This window comes from Sinocyclocheilus anshuiensis, unplaced genomic scaffold (assembly GCF_001515605.1).
Source record: "Sinocyclocheilus anshuiensis isolate Anshui unplaced genomic scaffold, SAMN03320099.WGS_v1.1 scaffold1316, whole genome shotgun sequence".
NCBI lineage: Eukaryota > Metazoa > Chordata > Actinopteri > Cypriniformes > Cyprinidae > Sinocyclocheilus > Sinocyclocheilus anshuiensis.
The window spans coordinates 29,644-56,363 of NW_015542553.1; the positions used below are offsets into that span (position 1 = coordinate 29,644).

Here is a 26,720-nt window from a genome sequence, read left to right on the forward strand (position 1 = left end):
GAGGAGGAGGAGGAGGAGGAGGAGGAGATATTAAAGATTATTCAAGGCTAAACATATTATAGTGCCACTGTAGCCAGACATTGTGGTATTGAGTAAGTGCAAGTGGGTGGTATGAACAAAATCTTGTATCATGGTATGAGTAATTTTCTATCACAGTTATATTTTTATCACAGTACGCTCAGAAAAAAGTACAGATCTGTCACTGGGGCTGTACCCCAAAAGGCACTAATTCGTACTTGTAAAGTACTAAAATGGTACTAATATGTACAATTAACTTGTAAATAAGGTACAAAGATGTACATTTTTACCTTTTGTACCTTAGGGGAACATTTCAAAGAAAGCTTTGCACTTTTTATCTGAGAGTGTAGTTATATTTGTTGGAAATTCAACAAAAATAGTTTATATATTTCTTAAAAAAAAAAAAAAAACTTGGAGAATGGATTGAAAGGTATAGACCAAAAATGAAAATTCTGTCAATATTTTACTCATCATTATTAACCCATATGACTTTTATGGAATGCAAAACATGAATTTTTAAATATCCTGTACACTGTTTTCAATATGATGAAAGTGAATGAGGACTGAGGCTGTCAAGCTCCAAAATGTCAAATTAAGCACCAAAAAGCATCATACAATTGGTCCATATATCTTGTAGAAGTCAGCTGATAGCAAAGATAGAAAAATGACAATGACTGAGTAGATTATTTTCAATGAATCTGTTGATTCAGTTCACAAATCCTGAATGATTCATTCATGAATTAAACTAATGAGCTGACTGAATCAGTTACAGTTACTGTAAGTCTGAGTGTGGCTGTGTTTCATTGAATAACTTGTCCTGACTGAATGAATTAATGAGTCAATGGATGGAGCAGTGTGGAAGCAAACAATAAAAGAAAGAAGTTTGACACAATTGTACCTCTTCTGTCAGACCTGGTGCTGACTGGATCTTTTTAAGTGCCAGGATCAGATTCCTGCTCATTCATCAGCTATTTGAGCATGCAGCAGCCAAGAGGGACATCAGCTAAGTGCACTGATGCGGTCTGGACCAGACAAATACTCTATGTCACTTGTATCACTCATCCTGCATTCCCCAGCTGAGATTCCATGTCTCGACTTTGTGTCTGCAGCAGTACGATGGCATATTTTGCAGAGACTTAAATGGATACTTCACCCAAAAATGAAAATTCTTACTTCATTTACTCACCCACATGTTATTTCAAACCTAACTTTCTTTCTTATGTAGAACACAAATTGAGATGCTTAGCAAATTAAAATGACACAATTGTGAGTAAATGAATTTTAATTTTTGTGCAAACTGTTCCTTTAATACATGCATCTGTGGCATTTTCTACAAACCAAACCACTGCTTTGAGGCACAGAATAATGGACCTCTATCTTCTGATTAATGCGATGTAACTTGAGGAGAGACACTTGTTCGTTTTGTCATTATAATAGGCCTTGAATAATTCATCAGTTGTAAATTAGTTTTTTTTTTTACATTGACTTTAAATGTTCATTAAGGTACGTTGGACACACTTTTAAGCGCTTGCATCATAAGTAGCCTGACTTGTGATCAATTTAAGTACTTTTTACATATAATTGCTCATATTATTGGTGGCACGGATACTCAGCATCATTAGGAAAACTCACCAGCAATCTTCTTAAAGGTTTTTAATTTCAATTCTGCCAGAATAGTGTCACCCGAGTTACATAATTTGCATCACAGTGTGTTTCTTGCTCCCAGGAGCCCAGTTCTCGTTTATCATTATTGAAGTTATTGGTTCTCTTGAGGCGTAGCAGGGCTGTGGTGTTTGATAACTTGGAGCGATTGATTACAGATTCAGATTACTTTCTTGCTCAGTGGTGATTGTGTCCTCATGGCCTAGAAATCAGGAACGCTAATGTTCCTTAAATGAGATGAATAAACTAGCATTTTTGATGTTTATTTAAAAACTAACTGATATATAAATAATTATATTTGTGTTATTAAATGTATTTTATATGTATTTATTAAATATTTTAATTTAGTATTTATATTTATATTTAAATATTTAGCTTACTAATTTATTCATTTATTTGTTTGTTAAAATTCTATATTTTGCTGACTCTGTACAAATCTGTACAGATTTGTAACTATTTATTTATTTATATTTATTTATGATATTTAGCTCCTTTATATTTAACGTTTGTTTTCTGTCGAGTTTTTTATATTTAATATTTTGCTACCTGTCTGCATAGATTTGTAACATTTATTTGTTTACTTAAATGTAATGTTTTGATGACTATCTGTACAGATTTGTAACCATTTATTTATATTTTATATTTTATATTTAATTATTTATATTTATATTATTTATTTATATTTATTTAGGTATATTTCAATATTTAGCTCACTTTTTTCTGTACAAATTTATTTGTTAATATTTCATATTTTGCTAACTCTCTGCACATATTTATTGATTGATTGATTTATTTATAGCTAACTTTATCTGTACAGATTTGTAACTATTTATTTATTTATTTTTATTTTTTATTTTTAAATGTATTGGTTTAAAGAGTCATTACTGGTAATCAGCATAATTTCCTTGTGGAAAGCCATCAACAATTCCCAGCTGCTCTCTGACCTTTAAATGCTGCAATCGAACGACTAGCCTTTGATTTACAGCACATTAATACAACCCTCAATGATTAGCGGATAGAAGAATGCATCTGAGACGAAGTATCGATCCAATGGGAATCAATTTGGGGAGGTGTCCAAAAAAAGGTGTTTTCCTAGCACTTCCCCAGAGGACTTTAATGCTGATACTTGTGAACTGTCCTGGAATCCATTAGATCAGCTGTGGTGTCCTCTGCGGATTGTCGAGGTTACCAGGTTAGCTTCAGCTCACTGTCGTACAGTGTATTTGATTAATGAAGGTGCTGAAACTCCGCCTCATTCCTGGTGTACAATAGGCTCACGGCTGCGGCTTACAGCTCCCCTGTGCATTACTTGACAATAGCTACAGAACATTAGTGTTCCCCGGTTGGCCTTTTTGTGTGTGCGAGTGTGTGTGTTGCATGTTTTTTTACCCTGTGAGAGGACCAGACCCAGATATTTCTTATGTTTTGACAGGACTGATTTAAACATTCATCCCTGAGGAGACAGTCAACTTCCTGTGTCCTCCTCATCCAACTCATCAGCTCTCCAAGTGTGTTTTCTCCTTCCTTCTGTCTCCTTTTTTATTTCTGTTCTATTACCACTCACATCAGTGTCAGAACATGACCTGCATGTCAGTCTACCATCCTCATTTCCTTAAAATTGTCCTTTGTATGCTCCAAGGATATCTTTATTACGTTGAGAAAGTTATGTGTTAGAATTCTCATTCATCTCAATGGTTGTTGCTCAGCGACTGCCATCTTTGCTCATGGGCCCTTGGTTCTGGAACTGGTAATATATATATATATATATTGCATTTATAATTTTGTTCAGTGTATATATACTGTATATATTTTTTTCCATTGTCCTAAACCCTAGCAACTATCCTGGTCTGTGATGTCACAAGGCAGCAATTCAATAAAATATATGTAATTTATATGTTGTTTTGGCACAAAATGACATTAATGGCAAAAAATGCTTTTTGAGTGCAGATGGTATAGTTTTTTACCTGCTGGCACTAGCCGGACTAGCCAAACTTTGACCCCTTGGTATTTATCATGCTCATTTATTCTGCTTAGTTCAGTATTCACACTGGCTCCAGAGTGGATATTTAAACATAAATATCACCAGATGGTCCCATTGGCTCAAAACGGCCATCATAGTTCCATAGCTACATCATGGTCAGGAAACTAAAGACTGTTTCTGCCTCTAGCCACTTTGCTTGGTACCAGTAGCCTAAATGTTTAACAAATTCAATTACAAGCTGATGATTGTGTTGAATACATAGCTTGGCCACACAGTGTTGGATGGATCATACACATCTGTGTGACCTGTTCTGGGATCTATAATATATAAAGCATGTAATATCTTCTTTAATATATAAAGCATTCTTTAATATATAAAGCATGTAAGATCATATATTCAGTTGATCAAAGGTGAATGGACAAATTCCTCAGAATTTCTCCTTCACTGATTTTGTCACTCTCTCCATCAGGCACATCAAGGAATGCAAGAGCTTCCCTCAAGACAGCAGAGAGAATTCTTCAGAAGCTGAAAGGAAGAACTGAGTTCACTCTTCTACTGACCATCAAACAGGAAAAATTCAGCTCCGGAGTGCTGCTGTCCATCCACTATGGAGATCAGAGGTATCTTATCTATCTATCTCTGTCTGTCCGTCCATCCCTCCATCCAGCCATCCGTCCGTCTGTCTATCTATCTATCTATCTATCTATCTATCTTCTGTCTGTCTGTCTGTCTGTCTGTCTATCTATCTGTCTGTCTGTCTGTCTGTCCATCTATTCCATCTGTTGGTTGATCAGTCGATCAGTCTGTCCGTCCACCATCCAATCCTCCCACCCTCCTTCTGTCCATCCCTCCATCCATCCATCCATCCATCCATCCATCCATTCATCCATCCATTCATCCATCCATCCATCCATCCACCCCTCAGCTTGTCTATCTATTTGGCTGTCTGTGCTTTCATTCTTCCGGTAGGCATTTGCTCCTGTAAAACCTTCTTTCTATTTTTTTTTCTGTTTTGATTTACTGTTCCTCAGAGGAACACATAATCTGTTCTCCTGATGGAATGTCTGTAACACTTCTGATTGGGGTGTCCACTGACATTTCTTAAACACACACAGTATTGATTTTACCACCTCTTTAAGGTCAGCACTCGGAGTCCAGGCCAGGAGATTCACAGATCACTGCTCCTCTTCACATTCATTCAAAACTCCTACATTCTCTTGAGCAGCATTATTCCCTGCTGCTTTGCCACATTCCAGAATTTAATAACGACTGCTTGGCAGCTTAACCTGCTGAAGTCTTGTGCATGGGAACATTAAGGCTAACAGTAAACATTTTGTTATTTCCTGGAGTTCTTAGATTTCAAGCTTGATTATGACTTTTCACAAGGGTAAATCTGTTTTCTTGGCTTCCTCCTCAGGTTTCTGGAGGTAGAGAGCAGCGGTCTGCGTAATGAGATCCGTCTCTTCTTCCAAACCTCAGACCACCGGCAGCAGAGAGAGGTCTTCCCCTATAGTCTAGCAGATGGACACTGGCACAAAGTCTCCTTGGCATTCAGCTCCACCCAAGTGGTGCTCCATATTGACTGCAACAGGTGAATGGCTTGAGAACTACCAGAGATAGCTTTGAATGCCTCGTAGTAGTCTGTATCAGTGTCCACTCATGTGTTGCTTTTTATTTGTGCTTGCTTTCAGAATTTACGAAAGGATTGTGGAGATGCCATCTATGGACTTTCCCAGAGGAACAAACATCTGGCTTGGTCAAAGAAATGACGCCCATGGGTTTTTCAGGGTACAACATAATCTTGTAAATTTAAAATAGACCATACAATATGTAAAACTGTACATTTGTCTTGTCTACATCTCTGACTTTCTTTCTACCATGTCTTTCTCTCAGGGAGTGATGCAAAATGTTCAGTTGGTAGTCGTACCCCATGGATACATCGTCCAATGTCCAGATCTCAACCGTAGTAAGTGCATACTCTCAGAAAAAAATAACTATGCACTTTGTTTACTTGCTGGTCTGGAAATGCTATTAATGCATGTCCACCACTTTTGCAGCTTGTCCCACTTGTAATGATTTCCATGGGCTGGTTCAGAAGATCATGGAACTTCAAGATATTTTGGCTAAAACATCAAACAAGGTAAGTTTTTATTATTCTGTGCTAATGCAAAACAGTTGTTCATTTTTGTCACAGTTTCATTCATTTCATTCTGTGCAGTGAATTTAAATTAGTAATTTTTGTTGAAGGTTATTTAATCAATTTGCATTGGGGCTACATGAATAATAAATAAATAATTTGAGCAGCGAAATTCCAGTTTCCAGCATGCATTGCATGGAACTTGATGAGAAGTGTACATGTTGAAATTAACTGTTATTTTTGAGTTTTTGAGCAAAATGACAAAAAAAGAGTGAAAATGACTTTAAATGAGGGCTACAATTTCAATGCTATTTCAGTACTAGTACTACTAATACTATTTCTACTCGAAAATTTTACATTTAATTCAGTGTTACTTGTGGTTTCTTTGTAATTAATTCTAAAATTTACTAGGTATTCGGTTAGTTTATTCTGTCTCATTTTATTGGTGCTTACTTGATTCTCTTTCCACTATGCAAGGTTTATAGTGTTGGTTTGGATGTCACTAGTTTTATGTGGTATAGTCTGTTTATTGTCCTTTATAGTGAACACCACAAATGCTGCCTTCATAAATCTCTTATTTCCCTCTCCTTCTAACATTTTTTTTTGCTTGCTCGTCATTTTTGATGTCGCCTCCCTCTATTGATTCATCATTCAGTCTCACCCTCTCTTCTTTCTCATGTCTTCATTGTGCTGTAGTTGGCACTTGCCGAAGAGAAGATGAAGTACTTGGATAGCTGTTACTGTGAGAGGACATGCACCCTAAATGGAGAGATATACAGGGATGATGATGCTTGGATAGATGGATGCAGAAACTGCACATGCTCAGTAAGTTCATGTATTGCCTGGACGGGGTGAATTGGAATTTAAAAAAGAGATGGCTCTCCAAACTACAAACTCAAGAACCATTCACAATGAAAGCAATTTTCAGCGACAAAGCAACTGGAAGTCATTCCTTTCAGTAAAAGCTGAGACGACATGAGTGACAGTACAAATTATGCAAATGAGCAGTGATGTGATGTGACTACTACTGCTGCTACTACTGTGGGAGCTTGTTTCCACAGTATCCTACAGAGCCTCTAAGAGGATATGAGGATGTAAAAAATATGAGATAAGAGGAAAAATGATATTTCAATGCCTTTGCATTCTCTCACAAAACTATTACATTTTTTTACCATCACCAAGTCCTTCCCATCAACAGCTCCAAGATATCCAAACTCATTATACATTCACTGAAGATAAGATGTTAAGATTTGCTTTCATGTATGAGAATCATGAGGTTTCAGTTTATAATTTAATGTTTTAATTTTTATAATGATATACATTGATATTAATATCTTTATTTATTAATATTTATTTACTGTAATATGCTTATCAATGTTTATTTTTATACTTTTTTTTATTTTTCTTACACCATTGGCATTTTTGTAAATATTTTTACTGGAAAACTAGACAAAAATATACTAAATATTTATCAATAAATCGTACAGAAAGTTGGCAAGTTAAGCTGTTTTGTCACCGTCAGTGTGGGAACGCACACCCTCAAGATTAGTTGCTTCACACCTTAATATTTGTTGAGCTTTGTTTTAGTTGTGAAGATTTTGAAGACATAACATTCTGATTTGCCATCAGCATTCATGACAGTCACTGTCTGATTCTGTCAGTTTATGTTGCAGAATCGTGTGATTGTGAAGCTCTTTTATTGATGATGGTGTGTGTGTGTGTGTGTGTTTTCCACCTACAGAATGGTACAGTGGAGTGTGAGAGTATTTTCTGCCCACCACCTCAGTGTTCCCCTGATACAGCTCCAATCTACATGCCTGGAGCTTGCTGTAAAGAATGCCAGCGTGAGTATACACACACACGCACAAAATTGAGGCCATGCATCTATAAAGGTGCATATTTTTTTTACAACTTTTCTTCTCTCTCCCTATGTTTCATGTTTGTTCCTTTATATCTCCATCATCTCTCTTTGCTATCTTTCTTTTCACCAAAATCTTTTATATAATCATGCCGCGGTCTTGATGACAAACTGACCACATCCCAGTGTTGCTAGGATACCGCTGCCACAAATGCAAATGTCAACACACACACAATGCAGTCACACGCTTTCTCTGGTATCATTAATAATTCAAGGCCAGTGTGCAGCGTGTTGTGTTTGAGTTAGCAGAGCTAATATGCAGAAGCTAATAGCAGTTTGACTGATGACCAGGGCTTTATTTAACACTGCACTCTGGTAGGCTTAATCTAACATGCTTGTCCGATCGATGGTTACTGGTTCACATTCTAAAGCGCTTTGTTTTGGCTCTGTCCTCTTAATTTCTTGTCTGGATCTCATTTTTGCTTTTTTTTTCTCTTAATATCTTTTCGGCTTTAGCCATGTGTCTGTTCAGAGGAAGAGTGTACGTGGAAGGTGATCGTAAGAGCATACATGACTCTGAGGGAAACTGTCTGCTGTTTGAATGCAGGGTAAGTATTAGTGGAACTGCAGACCAGTGGTCTGAAAATTTTCAACAGACCCAGACAAAATCTGACTTTGTGCATTTTTTTTTTGCACTTATTTTTGGAGGAAAACGTCCAAATTCTGTTGGCTGGATATTCTAATTGGATTCCCATGAATGATAGGAATTCAGATTCTGCAGAAATCTGAATTCTGCTGGCGAAGATTGTGACTTGTTCTGGTTATGACTTGCAATCCCAAGCAGTATTTGAACCAGAATTTGAATTCTACCTCGGCCTGGTTATGAATTTGTATTTCAGGCAGAATATGAATTCTCTCTCGGCCTAGTTATGAATCTGAATTCCAAAGCGGTTGAATGTCTGTGCCTGGTTGTGAATTTGAATTTCAGGCAGCATTTGAATTTGAATTCTGTCTGTGCCTGGTTGTAAATTTGAATTTCAGGCAGCATTTGAATTTGAATTCTATCTGTGCCTGGTTATGAATTTGAATTTCAGGCAGAATATGAATTCTGTCTCGGCCTGGTTATGAATTCAGTCAGAATTCCAGGCAAAATTTGAATTTAAATTTTGTATGGGCCTGGTTATAAATTGGATTTCAGGCAGAATTTGAATTTTGACTGAGCTTGTCTATAAATTTGAATTCCAAGCAGCATTTGATTTTGAAAATCCATTTTGAGCTTCTAACAGTGTTCTGGAACATGATAGCTGGTTTCTAGCTCATCCAAGCTGATCATTAACTGGTTTGTCCAAATGTTCCAAAAACCATCTAGACCATAATGGAAGTTGGTTTGTTGCTTGAACCAGCTTAGACCAGCTTAAAAACAGCTACCATGTTTCAAAACTAGCATCTAGCATCATAAGTTGGATTTTCCCAGCAGAGTTAGTGTTTTATTTGCAGGATAAATTGAATAAAAACTTGTGTGTGTTGTGTATTTGCAGGATCGAAGTATGCATAGGGTTGAGATCACTTCTTGTCCAGAGCTAAACTGCCCGGAATCAGAGCAGATCACACTCACAGACCGCTGCTGCAAAGTGTGCAGAGGTGCGACACATTCACACACGCAGAAACAACACACACCCTCTACACTCCACTGATTGGAGTCAAATTAAGGGCAGCCACCTTTGACCACTGTGCACACAAACTAGATTTGTGCCCAACACCAAGCCATGACACCACTCATCTTTTTTTGCAGCCTTCACACATATAACTGCACACACATAACACCCAGTTTAACAGTTATACTTTAAAGGGCAGCATATGCTCAACTTTTAAACACCTTTCATAGTTCACAGATTGAGCACGTAGGTTTGCTCAGAAATGCGATTTGAATGGGATTTCAAACCACATATGAATGTATCTTGAAACGGGTTTGTAAAATTCGGATTTCATGTGATTTTTTGCTGTTCACACATGCTAAATATGATCGGATTCCAATCGGATATGCTCAAAAATCGGATTTGGACTGACAGTCTGAACAAGGCTTAACACTTCTGAACTGATTTGTGAAATTGTTTTGTTAGGGTTGCTTTTTGTTTTGTTTTTGCTTTAATTAAAATTAAAAATTTTGTTTAATTTTAATTGTGTTTAATTGTGTCATTTATATGAATATATAAGTGAAAATGTACATCTTGGTTCTTTGAGAACATTTTATTAACCTTTTTTTTAATCTTCACCAGCCCATTTATTCTCTCTATTAATATGAGATCATATAAGCAAAATATCCTACTCTTAACAAGGATTTTTTTATCAAAGAAGATATCTTTATCTAATAAGATATCTAAATCACTGAAACAAGATCAGTTTATTGTTTTAAGTATAAACAAGTTACAAACAAGTCCAGTAGGACAAAATATATTTATATTCAATATATAATTTCTGAAAACAAACTTTAATATCTTATGCAAATTTGCTTCTCAAGTAAACTGATCTTGTTTAATGGAGTCAAAAAAAGACCAATTAAAAGCTCATTAAGAAGTAATTTATTAACAATTATAAAATAATTTGTAAAATGCTATTTAAAATGATTTTAGATGGTGTATCTCCTGTCACACCGCAGGATATGCAATGTCCCAAAAGTGTTTCACATCGACTAGCCAGGCGTAGGTGAACAAGAATCCTCCCAGTTGAATGTAAAGTGTCTTTTAACTATTAGTACAAACTGGAAATTTGTCCACATATGGAAAATTGCGTAAATATAATGCATAAATTATAAATGTCAGATTATGCATTGCAAAGCACTTCTAACTCTGTCTATCTCACTTCCAGGGCATGATTTCTGTGCTGAAGGTCACAGCCGCAATTGTATGGAGAATTCGGACTGCATTAACCTAGAAGCAGGAGCTTTCTGCAGCTGTAAAGAAGGATACCATGCACTCAGGGACGACAGCGCCTACTGCCAAGGTATACAAACTTCCATAGACAAACATGCCAATAATTGATGTATGTTTCTAAACACTATACAAACAAATGAAACTCTAAATCCATCAAATCCTCCATAGCACCTGTTATTTGACCCCCACAGATTTGCTTGCTAGAAATTTTTGTTTTGTATAAGCGAATAACAAGGCTTTCACAAATCACTAAATTGCCTGCAATCACAGATGGAGGAGTTGCCGACGAAAGCTGTTGACTGGTGATTACTTAGTGTCTCGCTGAATTATCCTTACAGCTGTAATTAATGCATTGTAAACCCTAGAGTTCATGCTGTGCGAGTGTGTGTACAGATGTGAAGGAGGGTTCCTGTGGCTCGCTGGCTTTTAATAGGCTGTACCAAAAAAGATATCTCTTTTCACACATAAGTTCAATGACTATTTATAGTTTTACCTTAGTGTTGCCTGTAAACGTGCCTCTGTGTAACAAGAGGTTCTCTTTTGGTTAAAAGATTTTTAAGTCCTGTTAAAGGAATAATTCACCCGAAAATAATAAATGTCTGACAATTTACTCACCCTCAGGCCATCCAAGACATAAATGAGTTTGTTTCTTCATTAGAACAGATTTGGAGAAATGTAGCATTACATCATTTGCTTACCAATGGATCCATTGCAGTGAATGGGTGCCGTCAGAATGAGAGTCCAAACAGCTGATAAAAACACAATAATCCACAAGTAATCCACACGACTCCAGTCCATCAATTAATGTCTTGTGAAGCAAAAAGCTGCTTGTTTGTTATAAACAGTTTTGACTTCCCTCTAAGATCATAATTGAAAACCTTAAACTGTGAACGATCAATTGTGATGACTGCACTTTAAAGTGATGTGGAGGCGAACAGCTTGCTTTGTCTTAATGTGACTCTCACCTTTGTCACTGTGAGTCACTGTAGGATGCTTCCAGCATAGACAATCAATTTTGGGGGAAGTGACATTAGAAAAAATTTTGGTCACCAGAAATGCACAGAAAGCTTTGGCAAGTGTCTGAAAGAATTTACACAACACAGTTGTTACAGTAATGTGGCTCCAAGCCTCAGTTTGACTTGATAAAATCTGAGACACATCTGTGAGGACCTGCTGGGTGATAATAGCACTCTTTATCAAGCACTGTTGGACTCTTTTAGCATTTGGAAATATGTTGATTTTCCCTGTTTTGATACCAGGTCAGGAAAGATTAATCAGTGACTTTTAGCTTACTTATTTTTGTCTCACACATAAAATTATATAACTGACAATGGCCTCTATATGAAAGACTTTGTCTTGTTAGCTTGTGAAAAATTCTGTATGTTTGCATGGACTGTTGCAGTCGGTAGTTTGTAGCAGCCTCAGGCTTATGAATAATACCAGTGCCATGTCGGCTCTGAAATAAACTTTAAATTATTAATTTGGGATTCATATCTTCTAGAGCAAAAGTGGCTGAAAAAGGCATTACATTTTCAATTACAGAATAGATGAGTGAGTTTATTCTCCTCATTTTAAGCACTGAATGTTCCTCAGAAGACACATTGAGACAGATAAGACTTTGAAGATATTCTCTCCACTATTCACTTTTAAACCAAACACACTGCTCTGATAGATTGATATTATGTTTACACCATCTTAAAAAGAAAAATTGACTTTAACAGTCCATTGCTAAAGCTACTGGTGGGCAAAGGCTATTATTAGAATTATTATTTCTCAAAAAGTGGTTGTTATGCCTCTGCATTAATAAGACTTGTTTTCAGAGAATATATCTTGATTTTTTTTATTTTATTTTATTGTGTTTTATTTTATTTAATTATTTGATTTGATTTGATTTGATTTTTCATTTTGCCTGCCAAGTTGGTAGGTTGCTTGGATGGATGGATGGATTTTTATTTTAAGAATAAATCTCACAAAAATCTGCTTTATGCTTACATTTGCTATTGGGGTAAACAAGATAAACTTAAAGATTAAAAAAGATCAACTTAAACTTAAACATTTTCTGAAAACAAGTTGTAATCTGAAACAAATTTTTTTATTTATTTTATTTATCAAATATATCTTTTAAGGATATTAAAAGGATATTTTATATTAGAAAAGAGACAATATGCTGATTAAGAGCATGAGTTTGTGCTGTGTAGATTTAAACAGAGAAAAAAATTGTGAGGAAGATTATATAAAGTGTTCTTGAGGAGGAGAGAGTGGGTGGACCGAAAGACAAGTGTGTATCTATGAAAAGTGTAAGAGAAAAAGCTGGAGGCTGAGAAAGTGAAAGGGACAGAAAGTGAAAGGTCTAGAAGTGCTCTGTGTTTTGTTAATGCACTTTAAGGACTGAATTGAGTCACACATACAGTAGGCCTACTGTACATTATTTTCAAAAGATATTCAAACCACTTTCTCTTTATTATAGGTGTATTTGTATTATTTCTATCATCAAGGCTGCTAAGGTTTCAGGTAGATGTACAAGAAGTTTAAAGCAGTAGTTTATTTACTTTTTTCATGGAAGACAGGGAGTCATATGAGATCTGAGGCGACAAACGTATAATGGCATAATTGAATTATTTGTGCTTCCCCTTAAATATTCATCAAAACATTCAAACATGGTGTTGGTGTTCCTGCTACTTTACAGTCTTAGCAGTTTCCTGCAGCAGTGTGAACAGTAATGTTCTTTGTACAACAGAACGCTTATGATGTAATGACTGGATCTTCCAGCAGCCTTGACAAATGCTGCTAATTGATTGCAGCTGCAGTGTGAATGGTGGTTTTTAGCACTGCTTCTTCCCAAATGTTTTGAAAACCGTGTTGTGTTCGGGTCATAGTACAGAGTGTGTCTTGTGTTCTGCTATGGTTGCAGATATCGATGAGTGTGCGGAGGGGAAACACTACTGCAGGGAGAACACAATGTGTATGAACACAGCCGGCTCCTTTATGTGTGTCTGCAACACCGACTATGTCCGGATTGATGATTACTCCTGCACAGGTGAGTACAGAAATCATTAAAATGTGCTTTTTTTCACCATGGACTTATTAACTTGAATCTCTTAGATAGAGATCCATGGCTTAATGTGTCTGGAGTGTTAATAATTAGGTCATGGCTCCAGGCCATTAAAATATGTTTAAAGTCCCCATAAATTAATCTAATATGCTACATTTGGCACTCATTCACTAATTTTTTTTTAACTCATTAAAAAAAAATTAGCATTTGTTAATGAGTAGATAGAATTAAAAAATCATAGAAGTAAAATCATAGAAGAATCATATAAATAAATTAAATTATTTTAATAATGTTATATGTTAATTAATATTGTATTATATGGATGCAGCTACTATATTTAATATTTTAATATAATAAATATTTGAATATTTAATATTCCAACATTTTTGAATAATTCTTTTTTTTTTTACTGTTTTTGAAAGTAGTCTCTTAAGTACATCAAGGCTGTATTTATTTGATGAAAAATACAGTAAAAACAGTAATATTGTAAAATATTATTACAATTACATTCTAATATACTTTTTTAGTTTTTATTTGAAACAGACCTAGGTAAACCTATTAAACCTTTATTTACAGTGTAGTGTAATTTTAACTGTTTGTATCATTTGTTTTATTATTTTAATATGAGTAAAAACAGAAATTCATTTAATTGAATTATTAATATTTAATATTAATATAATAAATAAAATGCTTTATATATATATATATATATATATGTAACATTTTGTCTGTATGTTTGTTTGTCTGTATGTAAATATATTTTTTTGTTTTGTTCTAATGATGTTTGTTTTATGCGTCTTATCAAGCATTGTTCAACATTGCTTTAATAGTGCATGCATTAGTGGAATAACAAGAATTAAACAGAGGGAGAGACAAAACTTTTTTTGAGAAAGCGAATTGGGGAAAAAAAGAAAGACAGCATATGTTAAATTTTTCACTGATGGAAAGTACAGATGGTACGTGCTCCTAATCTTTAACTTAAAAAAGCAATTAAATCTCTTCAGGAGTGCAGGATAGGGAAACAAAACACGACGCAAGGGAACAGCTACACGATAAATGAGCCTTAGTCCTTCTGTGACCTACTTTAAAGCTGAATTAATTACAATGAAAAGGCCAGGAAGGTTTCTGTCTCAATAAAAACACAAAAAGCACAAAAAAACTGCACCTGGGCTGCAAGGTGCAATCATGGGCAACAAAAATTCAGCTTTTATGTTGGAAACTATTCAAGGTCTCTTTCTGCTGATCATCTCAGAAAGCCATGTGTGTTCAAGGCCAGCTGCATTGTTATTATTTATTGTCATTATTTTTCAAGTAGTCTGCATTACACCGACCTCACTATCAAGTTCTGGGTAAATGACGACCTCTGTTCATTTTAATGCTGCATGTTGTTGTTTTGTAATGGAAAGAGCTGGACTGATGTATGAAGGCACAAGTGGAACAAGCTTCTTAATTTCATAGCTTTCTCTGAGCAAACTTCTAATGACCTGGTAATATGGTTGTGCTCAGTGGTTGATGAAGAAACTTAAATAAATTGAACAGCATTGAGCCTCAACCTTATGTAGAGGTATGGAGTCAATTATTGTATGGCTAAATTCTAGGGCATTGTTTGGAAACTGATCCATAAATGGTGTTCACAATGGCTGAAACTCTATTGATATATTCTAGAATCAAAGAATTGGTGCAGAATCAGATTTTGTTTGTAATTTTTTTAATTGATCCTCTAAATGTTTGTCATCTTCCTCAAAACGTACAGGAGAGAGTTTTTTTTTCTTTTAAATGCACACTGTGCTGCTTTTATATCTATTTAATGAAACCATTACTTGCATCAGTTATCAGTTTAACTCTATATGTTTAATCTCTCATTCTTCCCTCTGGATCTCTTCCCCATTGATGATTGGTTGAAAGCCTTGCATCTGTTGTTGATTGGCTCAAAGCTGTGTATCTGCTTCTGTAATTACTTAGCGTCTCAGTGAGGCTGGCTTTCTGATGACAAAACATTATTATTTTCAATTATTCATGTGTGCAGTCACACAGAGAAAAATATTGCATATTTTGCCTGTGGGATTATTATGAGATAATCGGCAGGCTGCAGCCACATCAGTTGTAACTGGAATTCATTTAATATGAAGCTGCAATAGACGTTACCTGGTTTAAAACAAAAGCACTTTTAATCAGCCGATCGTTTTTTAATTTAAAACATCAGAAGTTATTGGAATTACTGTAATTATTTTAATTGCGCTCCACTGTTGCCATATCTGCTCATTAAAGCTCTGTCTTGCCTTCATGATCGACTCACTGATATTTACTAATTACATCCTTTACTAGGCAATGAACAAACTTGTAGGCATGATAAGAGGTTTTGTCAGTTACATGAACAGTACCAGACTTTTGTTGTCAAATGAAGAAAAGAATATATGCAGTTAATAACAGAAATTATGGGGTTTCTACTTCTCCTTTCTTTCTGTGTCTCTCACAGAATACTTCATTAGTTCCCCTTGAGCAGTCAGCAGATGTTAAACTTAAAATGACGTTAGTCTCCAATCAGTTTATTTATGTGCTATTCTGGACAGAGCTGTCCATGTAAATGTTCCTTCAAAGATCATAGAGATTTCACCTTTTCAAGAAATAGTTAACCTTGAAGTTAAAATTGTCATCATTTACTCACACTCATGTCGTTTCAATTCTGTGTGACTTTCTTTGCACCAAAGGAGATGTTTTGAAGAATGTTCATGTTGTTCTATTACATACAAGTGATCCATATGCATCATTCACTATATTCAAAGTCTTCTATAGCCATATGATATGGTTTAATCTGAAATATAAAAGTTTAAAGGCTTTTCGCAACCATGGTCACATTCACTTACATTGTGGAAAAGAGCAGCTTGGACGTTCTGCTAAACAACTTCTTTTGTGTTCCACAGAATAAAGAAGTCATACAGGCTTCAAAAGACATGAGGATGAGTAAATGTTTTTGACTTTTGGATGAACTATATCCCTTTCATGCACAAACACAAAGAATCATCTGTTCCAAATGCGATTTTGTTGCATGCTTGAGAAATAGCATTTCTGTCTGTAAGAATGAATAAGGTTTTTGGCACCCTGTTCAAGCGTTCAGACTGAATATGTGATCTGGTTAAGGTTCCTTAAGTCAGCATAAAAACACACAGCCAATCAGTATCATTCATCAGTTAAAGTGCATTTTAATGAGATTATTTAATGACATTTTAATGAGAGTGATTAAAAGATTTATGACTAAAGTAGATTAGGCAGTTTTGCTTCACTGGAGGGGATGGGTTTGAGGAGATGGAAAGTGACGTGCGTTGAAGAAAAAGACACCAGACAGGTGTAAACAATGGGATTTGGAGAGATAAAAGAATAAGTAAGATGCTGTTGCTTGCATTGCTTATGTGAGTATATGCGAGTAAATTTTTCATCTGGTAGCTGACAGATCTGCCCATCTGGAAGATAGAAGGTACATGAATATGTGTGAGGCAAGGAGAGAAAAGCTTTGTTAATGTGAGTAATTAGGAGGATAATTGGTGTCGTTTTAGATGAGTCAACGCAGATGAGAAATCAGAACACACAAACACGTCCACTGTGAGGGATTCATCTCAGTCAAATGCTGCTTGGCATGACTGTAATATCACTGATTGAGGTAAACAGAGCTTATGTCAAGGGAGCCAATGGAGCTGATATTGGACCAAATTGTTTACTGGCTTTAATTTCATACTTTTTTTTCATACGCTATTTTTTCTGTTGGATCTTCACATTAGATAAAAAATGCTAAATAAATCCTTTGAAATGCTGCAGTTCAATTTAGGTGTTACAACATTATAATGTGCAATTTGAAAAATAGACATTGAGTCTTAGATTTGCTAAAAATTACATTGCAACTATTAGTGTAGTTTTAAGTATTCAATTTTAAATATTAAAATTAACAAAAATATTAAGTAAGTGGTAGATGAATGTAAAGGTTTTCTAAATTTGCACAATTAAATATCTAATATAGGCCAACATGCACAATTAAATATTTAATATCACATATAAATTGACCAACACTGATAAATTTAAAAATCTCTAATATCGGTCGATAGTCGATATCGTATTGGCATATATTATGCATCCCTAATCAGTCCTCTTGGACCAAATACAAAGTTAGTTTCTTGCTTCTCTGTTACAAGTTTTGTTTTAGATCTCTCTCTTTTGATTGGTCAGTATGATTTATTTATGAGGTTCACTGAAGTTTCACCAACATTTCCACAGTAACTTCACCAATCTCTGTGAAAGTCTCTCCGATTCCGATTCCGAACTCCTGGCTGCTGTGGGAACATTTTTCCCCAAAGAGAAATATTAATGACAGAGGCTCTGCAGCAGAAGAACTTTCATTGACATTTCAAGCAGGCTGAGTGAAGCCTTTCTTTTAGTATGGGGTCATCTGGAGGTCATTGTAAGACTGTAACATTGTGAGATGATTGCTGAACGTTTCATGATCAATTTCAATGCAAAATTGATTATTATTATTATTATTATTATTATTATTATACTGTGAATAATATATAATATATAAATATTTTAGTGATTTGATTGAGTAATTTACGAGGAAATGAAAAATTACTATTAAAAATTAAAGTTTGTGTGTTGGTGACAAAAAATAAACCTTGAATTTTAAGTGAAAGTCAAGGAAAAATAAAAAGGCAAAGGCTCAAAAATGAAAAATGCATAGTTTATTATATTCAATTAATTTTAAAAATCAATCAATCAAACATTACTCAGTGTCACATGATCCTTCAGAAATCATTGTAATATGTTGATTTGGTGCTCAAAAATAAATTTTTTATTATCAGTGTTGAAAACATTTAATATTTTTTGGAAATGGTGATACAGTACCAATCAAAAGTTTTGAATAAGTCATTTAAAAAAAAAATTTTAATTAATTAATACTGTACCTTTATTCAACAAGGATGTATTAAATTGATCAAAAGTGACAGTAAAGACATTTATAATATTACAAAATATTTCTAATTCAAATGCATGCTGTTCATTTGAATTATCTAATCAAAGAATCCTGAATTTATTTATATATATATTTTTATTTTATTTAACTGAACATCATAAACTATAGCCCTTTTACAGTTTTTTGAGACTTTGCTTCCCAGATAGTCTAAGTGCAAAAAAACGATTTGACAGCATCTCAAATGCACAGACAACCTTCAACAAAGACTGTGGCATATTATTTTTGTACAGTAGTGTCAGTAATTCCCTAAGCACCGTACTCATGCGCATCTGACTCCTACCTCTTTCCGTGTTTTTATTCTTTCTTTCTGTCTTTTTCTCTTTCCTTCTGCTTGTTTTTCATCTTTGAGTTGGAATTGTATTCCCTCTGAGAGAAACAGCAGCAAGGAAGATGGAAAGTGCCGAACGTGCAAAAAGTTTGAGGAAAGCGTGCAAACACAGACTGATGCACATGCCTCTTGTGTTTTCAGAGCACGATGAGTGTGTGCGTGAACTGAATACCTGTGACGAAAACGCTCTTTGCTTCAATATGGTTGGCGGACACAGTTGCTCCTGTAAACCAGGGTACGTCGGTAACGGAACCGTCTGCAGAGGTAAGCACAAACATCTGAACTCTACACTACACACTGCACTTGTCACGGTTTTTGACAGAATCAAAATTCTTGATTTTCGATAACAAATTTAAATAATGTCAGTGTAAATATTAATATGAATGTATTTATAAGGTTAAAGGGATAGTCAACCCAAAAATGAAAATTCTGTCATCATTTACTCATCCTTATGTCTTTTTTAATCCTTATGACTTACTTTCTTCTGTGGAACTCATAATATTGGAGAACATTGTTTTAACCAAACAGCATTGATTTCCATTGTATGGACAAAAAAAACAGAAATTTCTCAACTTAAAAGAACAAAAGTCATACAGTTTTTGAACAACTCCATAAGTGAGTATGGACTATCCACTTAAGTTAATATACTACTACTAATAATAATGATAATATGAACCAATTTAGTTCAAACAAAGTATTTAATACTTTAGTTCAAATCAAGTAATTATTCCAAGTAAAGTAATACAACTAAAGAGCAAAGAAATAAATTATAAGCAAATAGAACTTTAAAATGAACAGAACAAAGATATTGCTTTATGAATTATAAATTAACATAAATATGAAACATTTATATTAATTAATAAACAAATAAATAACAAGTATTATTTAAAATAAGTTTGTCATAGTAGATATTCAAGTAATTATATCATAATAGGATAATAAACAAAAGAACGAATTACAAGCAAATTAAAGAACTAGAAGAAAGCAATTGTCAGGTGTCAGGTTCATTAGACTGCATTTGCACTGCATGACCTAATGCATAATCCAGAATGTTACAATTTCTTGCCAAGACCAGCATTTTGACTGAAAACTTTTGACTGTGCATTTGACTCGCACATATAGATGCATACTGCAAATGGTACCATTACATTCAAAAAATGGCATGTAGAAACATTTTTCATTTAGAAATTGCTAGTACATTCCACAATTAATTACAAAGAAATGGCAAGTAACAATTAAACTTGACATTTTGAAAAATATATTTTTTTACAGTGTACATCGCTATTCTGCACCGTGCATTAGCTCAGTTTTCAGAGACCAGGTTTTATTGGTATGGTGTAGTCCTGCTGAAATGTGTGTTGACCCCTGTGTCTTGTGTTTGATGTGCAGCGCTGTGTGAGGGCCAGTGTCTCAATGGAGGTTCCTGCATCTCTCCAGATACCTGCGTCTGCCAGCAGGGCTTCACTGGAAAGAGATGTGAGACAGGTAAGACGCAATTAGGCCAGTGGAAGGACATTTCCTGTAACCTTTCAATAGAAGTCAGAGCAAGAAATTGGGAGTGGAGAAAAGTGTACAACATATTCTCATACTGTGATATTGCCCCTCAAGTGTTTTCATATTATAGTGATGGAGTGAGTTGATCGAAATATAGTGCTGTAGGAGCCGCAGAAGCTCGGAGGAGAGATTATTTATTTTGGATATTTTCCAGGCGAGTGAGATGCTTATCTCAGATGATTTCCAAGAATGTGAACTTGATCAAAGATGTCTCTATGTGGACTGTGCCATATTTCATGACACATTGGATATGCATATTTGCTAGGAATTTGCTGATTAATGTCAAAGGATGATCTAAAGTGATGTTTGCAGATGTGCAACAAAAAAGTTGCTAAATTTATTCACTATATTTTGATGATTGCATAGTATTATAATATATTTCTGTATTATAATACAGAATATAAACAAATGGGTGTTATTTCATAAATCAACAAATTTAATCAATAAATGTAATAAATTATTTAAAAAAGAAAAATATAATTACTTGGTATAACTATTTTTTACAATAGTTTGAATTATAGTACAATCATAGATTTGAATTATAGTAATATTATATATTGAAATGTATTAATATATTGCAATATTAATATAATTTAATGTAAATTAATATTAATATTAATATAAAATAATACTACAAATAAAAATATAATATTGTAATATAATTATAATAATGATGGTTATAAAATTTGAATTATTATAAAAGTTAAATGTTTTCAGTAGTCGATATGCTAGTGAAATTCTGATCCTCGATAACAATTTTAACCCTTTAAATTTAAGTAAAATATTAATATAAATTGTTAAGATTGATATAATATATTAAGATATAATATGTTGTTGTAATGTAATTATGAATATTAATAATGTTTGCTTATTATTAATATTTTGTGGGTAGAATGGTGAAGTTATGACAAAACGAATCATCTCTGACTGTTCTTTCATTGTAATGACAATGAGATTCCTGTATCTGAGTATTTTATGTACTTATTTGTTGTTTCATTTACTGTAAATCACTGAGCTGAATTAACAAAAATACAAAGACAAAAAAAGTTTTAAAGATAAATAAGACAAAAAAAAAGTAAGGGGAAAAAACTAAGGAAAAAAAACTAAAAAGAAAGACCACAAAACATATTATTATTATTATTATTACAATATTTATTTATTTATTTATTTGAATGTCAATCAGCAAAATTCAGTGGTCAACTTTCAAGCATGTGATACAATGATATCCAATACAGCTTATCGTCGTATATACTATATTCTGTCATCAATGCAGCTTCTATTCATGGAACCCCCCACACACAGTGTCATTGCAGTTTAAATACATGTATGTCTGATTCTGAAGACAGATGTCACCTGTTTCCCCGACAACGTGTTTTAACCAAATGTGTCATGAAGCATCAAGATATAGATCACATCTCTTCCATGTAATTTCAGTTTGTGTCCTAATCAATCACGACAAGTGACACACGACAAGGCGTTTTGCCTGTCGCTTTGCGCCCTGCACACACCTCATAGCTTTATATTAAACATGAAATATGCTCTGAAGGGCTGTGATTTTGTGGCTTCACACAGTATTGCACTTTTAGTGTTGACAGGAAAATTACTTGACACTGAAAACTTGTCATGGTGTGGACAAGTTCTCCCTGGATTGGTGCAGTTGTACATGCAGAAATGAATACCGCAGAAAAAGAATAATTTTGGAATCAGTATTTTGTGTTTTTCCATTACAAAAAAAAAAATTAATTCTTAAAAAAATATCATGAGTACATTTTACAAGAAAATACTATTTCCGTTTTTCTACTTGCAAATTTCATTGAATGTGTTGCTTGCTATTTCTTTGTAATTAACTGTGAAATGTACTAGCAATTTCTGATTGAAAATGGTTTCTACAACAACTTTATTTCCACGTAGTTCTAAGCAGTGTTGGGTGTAACGCATTACTAAGTCAGTCTTTCCCATCTCTCCAGCCATACCTGCACGCAAATGTAATCACCTAGGTACAAAAAATAGATAAAAAAAAAAAAATCAAGAGTCATCTACTTTTCATCGTTTTTGGAAGAAGACTTGCTATGAGGAATAAGTCGGAATTTACCTCAGAAGAGCAGCACAATCTGAAGCAGCTATTCAACTAAATAGCATTAGTTAACGTGTTATTTTTACATAAACTTATGCATTTTACGTTGGGCTTTTCCTGATCTACTATCAGATGCCGATGTTTTTAATGTGCTAAGCTATAAGAATTTAGTTTATAAAATATCAGAATGTTGTTTATGAACTTTGTGGTAATACAAAGCAGATGTGCATGAATGACAAATATACTGCATAAATACAGTATTGATGATGTAATTAGTAATTCATTACTTTTTAAAGTAACATACCCAGCACTGGTTTAAAGGATGCTTCAAAATTTAGTTCAAAAACAAGCCAAAAATAACGATTAAGAGATTGAGACAGGCTTCTGTTGGCAGGTACAGTTTCAAGCGAGCCACTGAACTCTGGAACAGCAGAAAGAGATGGACATGAGGCTTTTTAATGGCTTTGGGGATCGGTGTGTGTGTGTGTGTGTGTGTTTGAGATAGAGAGACAGAAACCTTAGAACCTTTTGCTCAACGTTACCCAGCGGGGTATCTGCCGTTAGTTTTTTACAAACCGGTCCAACACCCACTCGCTCCTATGTGTGAGTGACAGAGGGATGATGAAGGGAAAGAGAAAAAGAGGAGTGAGGAGAGAGGAAATGAGGAGGCATGGGGACTAAAGGAGACAGCTGGTGGAGAGATAGAGAGAAGATTGAGGTGTGGTTTGCGAGACACTGTGTGTGTGCTGAACGCCTGACTCACCGTTCTTGGAGGCAGAACTGGCTGCTGACACACAGACAAACTCACAGCTATGTTACGTGGGTCAGGTTTTGTCTACATTGCGGGGACCAAATATCTCCACAAGAATGAAAAGCTTAAAATATCTACAAAGGGAAACAGCTTAAAAAACATGATAAAACCTTACAGTTATTTCAAAATGCTTTATTTATTTATTAATTTATTTGTTGTGTTTGTTTTTTTTTTGTTGTTGTTTTATTTATTGTGAATTACAGAACTAAATTTAAAAAAAAAATACAAAGATAGATAAACGTTTTACAGAGAAATAAAGACAAAACTTTAGACCAAATTAAGCCCCCCCCCCCCCAAAAAAAACGCTACGTTCTATTAAGTTCACAATATTTATTAAAAAATAATAATAATTTAAATAAAAAATTTAACCATGTGATAAAAATAATAAACATTTCTTAATTTCGTCATGACATTTCTTTGTTTGACCTTTTTTGAAATCCTAGTCTTTTCTTATTTTCACATTTAAATTAGATTTTGAAACCCAGATTTTGTTATATATTTTTTTTAATTTTACAAAAATTATAAATATTTATTAAGACTTTGAAACCCACAAAAACCAGATTTTTATTTCAGTTTCATTTATTTATTTAATTAGTTAGTTATTTTTATTCATTTGTTTATTCGTTTGTTTGTATGTACGTTCATTTGTTCATTTGTACATGAATTTGTGAATTACAGAGAGAAATTACCAAAAGAAAAAGGACCTTTTATTTATGTTAAGGAGGTCTCATCGTTTTTGGGTGTTGTGGCATTTTTCTGTATGTATGAGTGATAGATAATGCGCTTTATGCTTGTTTGGTGCGCTCAGCCGTCTGTAATCCCTCACGGTTTCTCCCTCATGTTTTCTTTCTTCCTTTGAGAGGAAATTTAATGTTATGACAAAGTCACAAAGAGGATAAATATTGCACAAACAAACATGAGAGGCAAAGAAAAGTCTGTTCTCCGTCCCTTTGAAACCTCCTATCCCTCCACTAAAAGAACTGCATTATTAAACTCTCCGTCTTTTTCAGTAAGCCTCTCTCTTTTTTTTTTTTTATCAATGCCAGCTTGACGTTGGCGTATATGGCCAACTTCGGTAACACTCCCTACCAGTTCTGTAAATACAATGCAATCCATTAGTTCACGGGATATTGTTCTCCCGGTAAAATAGAGGAATAATTTGATAAGAGTATTGTGTTTTTATTGTTATTCTGTTCTTTAATGAGAGTAATCAACTGAAGCACAAAGACTCAGAATTGTCTTTTCCATTAAATATCCTGTCGCAGAGATGCTTTCTGAATAAAAATGCTGTGAGGGAAGCTCTCCCTCACTCTCTTTTTATCTTCCTCTGAAAAGGAGACTGTAGGGAGTCGCATTTTCTTTCATATTTCAGCTCTTACCTCTTAGAAGATTGGCACCATGTATTATCCATCAGATTGGCTCAGATGCTTCACACATGCTCTGTTCATAAAGGAAACCCAATTACAGCTGGTCCTCGGGTTAAATGCCCTGGGCTCGGGGGTCCTTCCTCTTAAACAAGACGTTTCTACAGGCTACTTGTTAATTCTTTATGTGATGGGTGTATAGCAAGGGGATGTAAGCACCTTCAACTTGCAGTCTTGTGAAAAAAAAATGGCTGCGGTCTGTCGCTGAACTCCCTAACTGTGTCTTTGCGCCAGGATGGGAGTCTCGAGAAGTGTTTACTCATAATATAAAGCTAGAACGGAGCCCTACCCCTATTAAATTTGAATGAGAATATCTTCAGAAGCTCTAGTGAGACAGTCCCACAGGAAGGAGCGTAACATTATGTGTACAAAGAGATTCAAAACAACTGCTGCTTGGGTCTGCCGATAAAACTCCTCCATGTTTATTTAAGTGCTATGATTATGTCTGCTTCATTGGGTTCGTGTTTTCAAAGGCGTTACTCATCATGTCTAATGAGGTGGAGCTAATTAGTGTTTAGCTGTTGAGCGTCTTCCCTCACTGTGCAACATAGACCTCAATTTGATCATAATCAGAGTAACACAAAACAAACTAGATTTTAATATATTTTATATGTATTATATATTTGATATTTATTATAATATATTTTATTATTATTATATTTATTATATTACTTATATATTTATATTTATTTTATATATTTATTTTTTCATATATTGTTGTACATTTTAATTTATAATACAACATAATATTTTCATTTTTAATTAATTAAATAAAATAATTAATCTGTTTAATGAGGTGGAGCTAATTAGTGTTTAGTTGTTGAGCATCTTTCCTTTACTATTTATCTTGCTTAACACTGAAAATTAATGTATAATATTATGTAGAATGTAAAATAATTATAAAATATGGTTTACTTTTTATATATATTTTGTATGTATTACATATTTATTTTGTGTATATTTTAATTTACAATAGAGTATATATAATATTTCCATTATAATTATTACAATTGTTCAATATATTATTTTAAATTGTTCAATTTAAACTTGTTATATTGATTTTATCATATTTTATTATACATTTTAATTTATTTATTTTATAGTTTAATTTAATATATGTATATATATAGTTTTTATAATATTATAATTATTATTATATGTAATGTATGTTTATAAGTATTTATTAATGAGAAGACCTGTATTTTTATAAATATATAATAATAATAAAAGATTATATATAGAGATTATTTATTTGGATATTTTGTTATATTCTGTAACCTACTTGTTCTACAGATCTGTGTGTACTAGTGTTAAATGCCACTTTTTTTGACAGCATTGATAAAGTTTATGACAGATAATATCATGATAATTTTTGCCTTTCCCTTACCGAATGTCGTATCCTGTCAGCAAAAACCTGTTCATGTGCTTTTTTGATTGCTTTCAGTTTAAGTGCCGGCGATGCAGTGTTGCCAGATATTGATGCTAAAATAAACTAAAAATAAATAATAAATAAACTGAAATTATTTCCAATCTTATAAGATAAGATTGGAAATAATCTTATATAAAATAAGATAAAGATATCGCTGACTCTAAACTGAAACTTCCTACTTTATTAACTTTGTAAAGTGTTAAATTAAGTGGAAAAGACAAGTCCAAAAACGCTTATAATAGCTGCATCTGGCAATATGGAGGCTGCGCCCGCGCCCTCACTCACAACTCTCTCAAGCCTCGTTCACTCCGCCAGCTTCTCGCAGCAATCATTTTCATAACAGGGACGCTAAACATTCTTGAAAACTGTCTAAACTTAATTATACATGTCATGCAGGCATTCATATGAGGAGTTTAACAGCAAATTAGTCATTCAAAGAACAAATTTT

The 26,720-nt window shown here is 34.0% G+C and overlaps 1 protein-coding gene across 2 annotated transcripts in view; it reads left to right on the forward strand.

The window, feature by feature from the left end:
* The window catches only part of LOC107694255 (protein kinase C-binding protein NELL2-like), a 43,247-nt gene that overhangs the window by 4,509 nt on the left and 12,018 nt on the right, over nt 1–26,720 (forward strand). Inside the window, exons 3-15 of one of the 2 annotated variants that reach the window (XM_016493893.1) lie at nt 4,131–4,281; nt 5,079–5,252; nt 5,353–5,449; nt 5,555–5,627; nt 5,719–5,801; nt 6,495–6,623; nt 7,540–7,642; nt 8,173–8,264; nt 9,195–9,297; nt 10,522–10,656; nt 13,498–13,623; nt 19,122–19,244; nt 20,370–20,465. In XM_016493893.1, coding sequence (XP_016349379.1) covers nt 4,131–4,281; nt 5,079–5,252; nt 5,353–5,449; nt 5,555–5,627; nt 5,719–5,801; nt 6,495–6,623; nt 7,540–7,642; nt 8,173–8,264; nt 9,195–9,297; nt 10,522–10,656; nt 13,498–13,623; nt 19,122–19,244; nt 20,370–20,465 — 1,485 coding nt within the window. The remainder of the gene's footprint in view (nt 1–4,130; nt 4,282–5,078; nt 5,253–5,352; nt 5,450–5,554; nt 5,628–5,718; nt 5,802–6,494; nt 6,624–7,539; nt 7,643–8,172; nt 8,265–9,194; nt 9,298–10,521; nt 10,657–13,497; nt 13,624–19,121; nt 19,245–20,369; nt 20,466–26,720) is intronic. The other variant, XM_016493894.1, reaches the window with a different exon arrangement.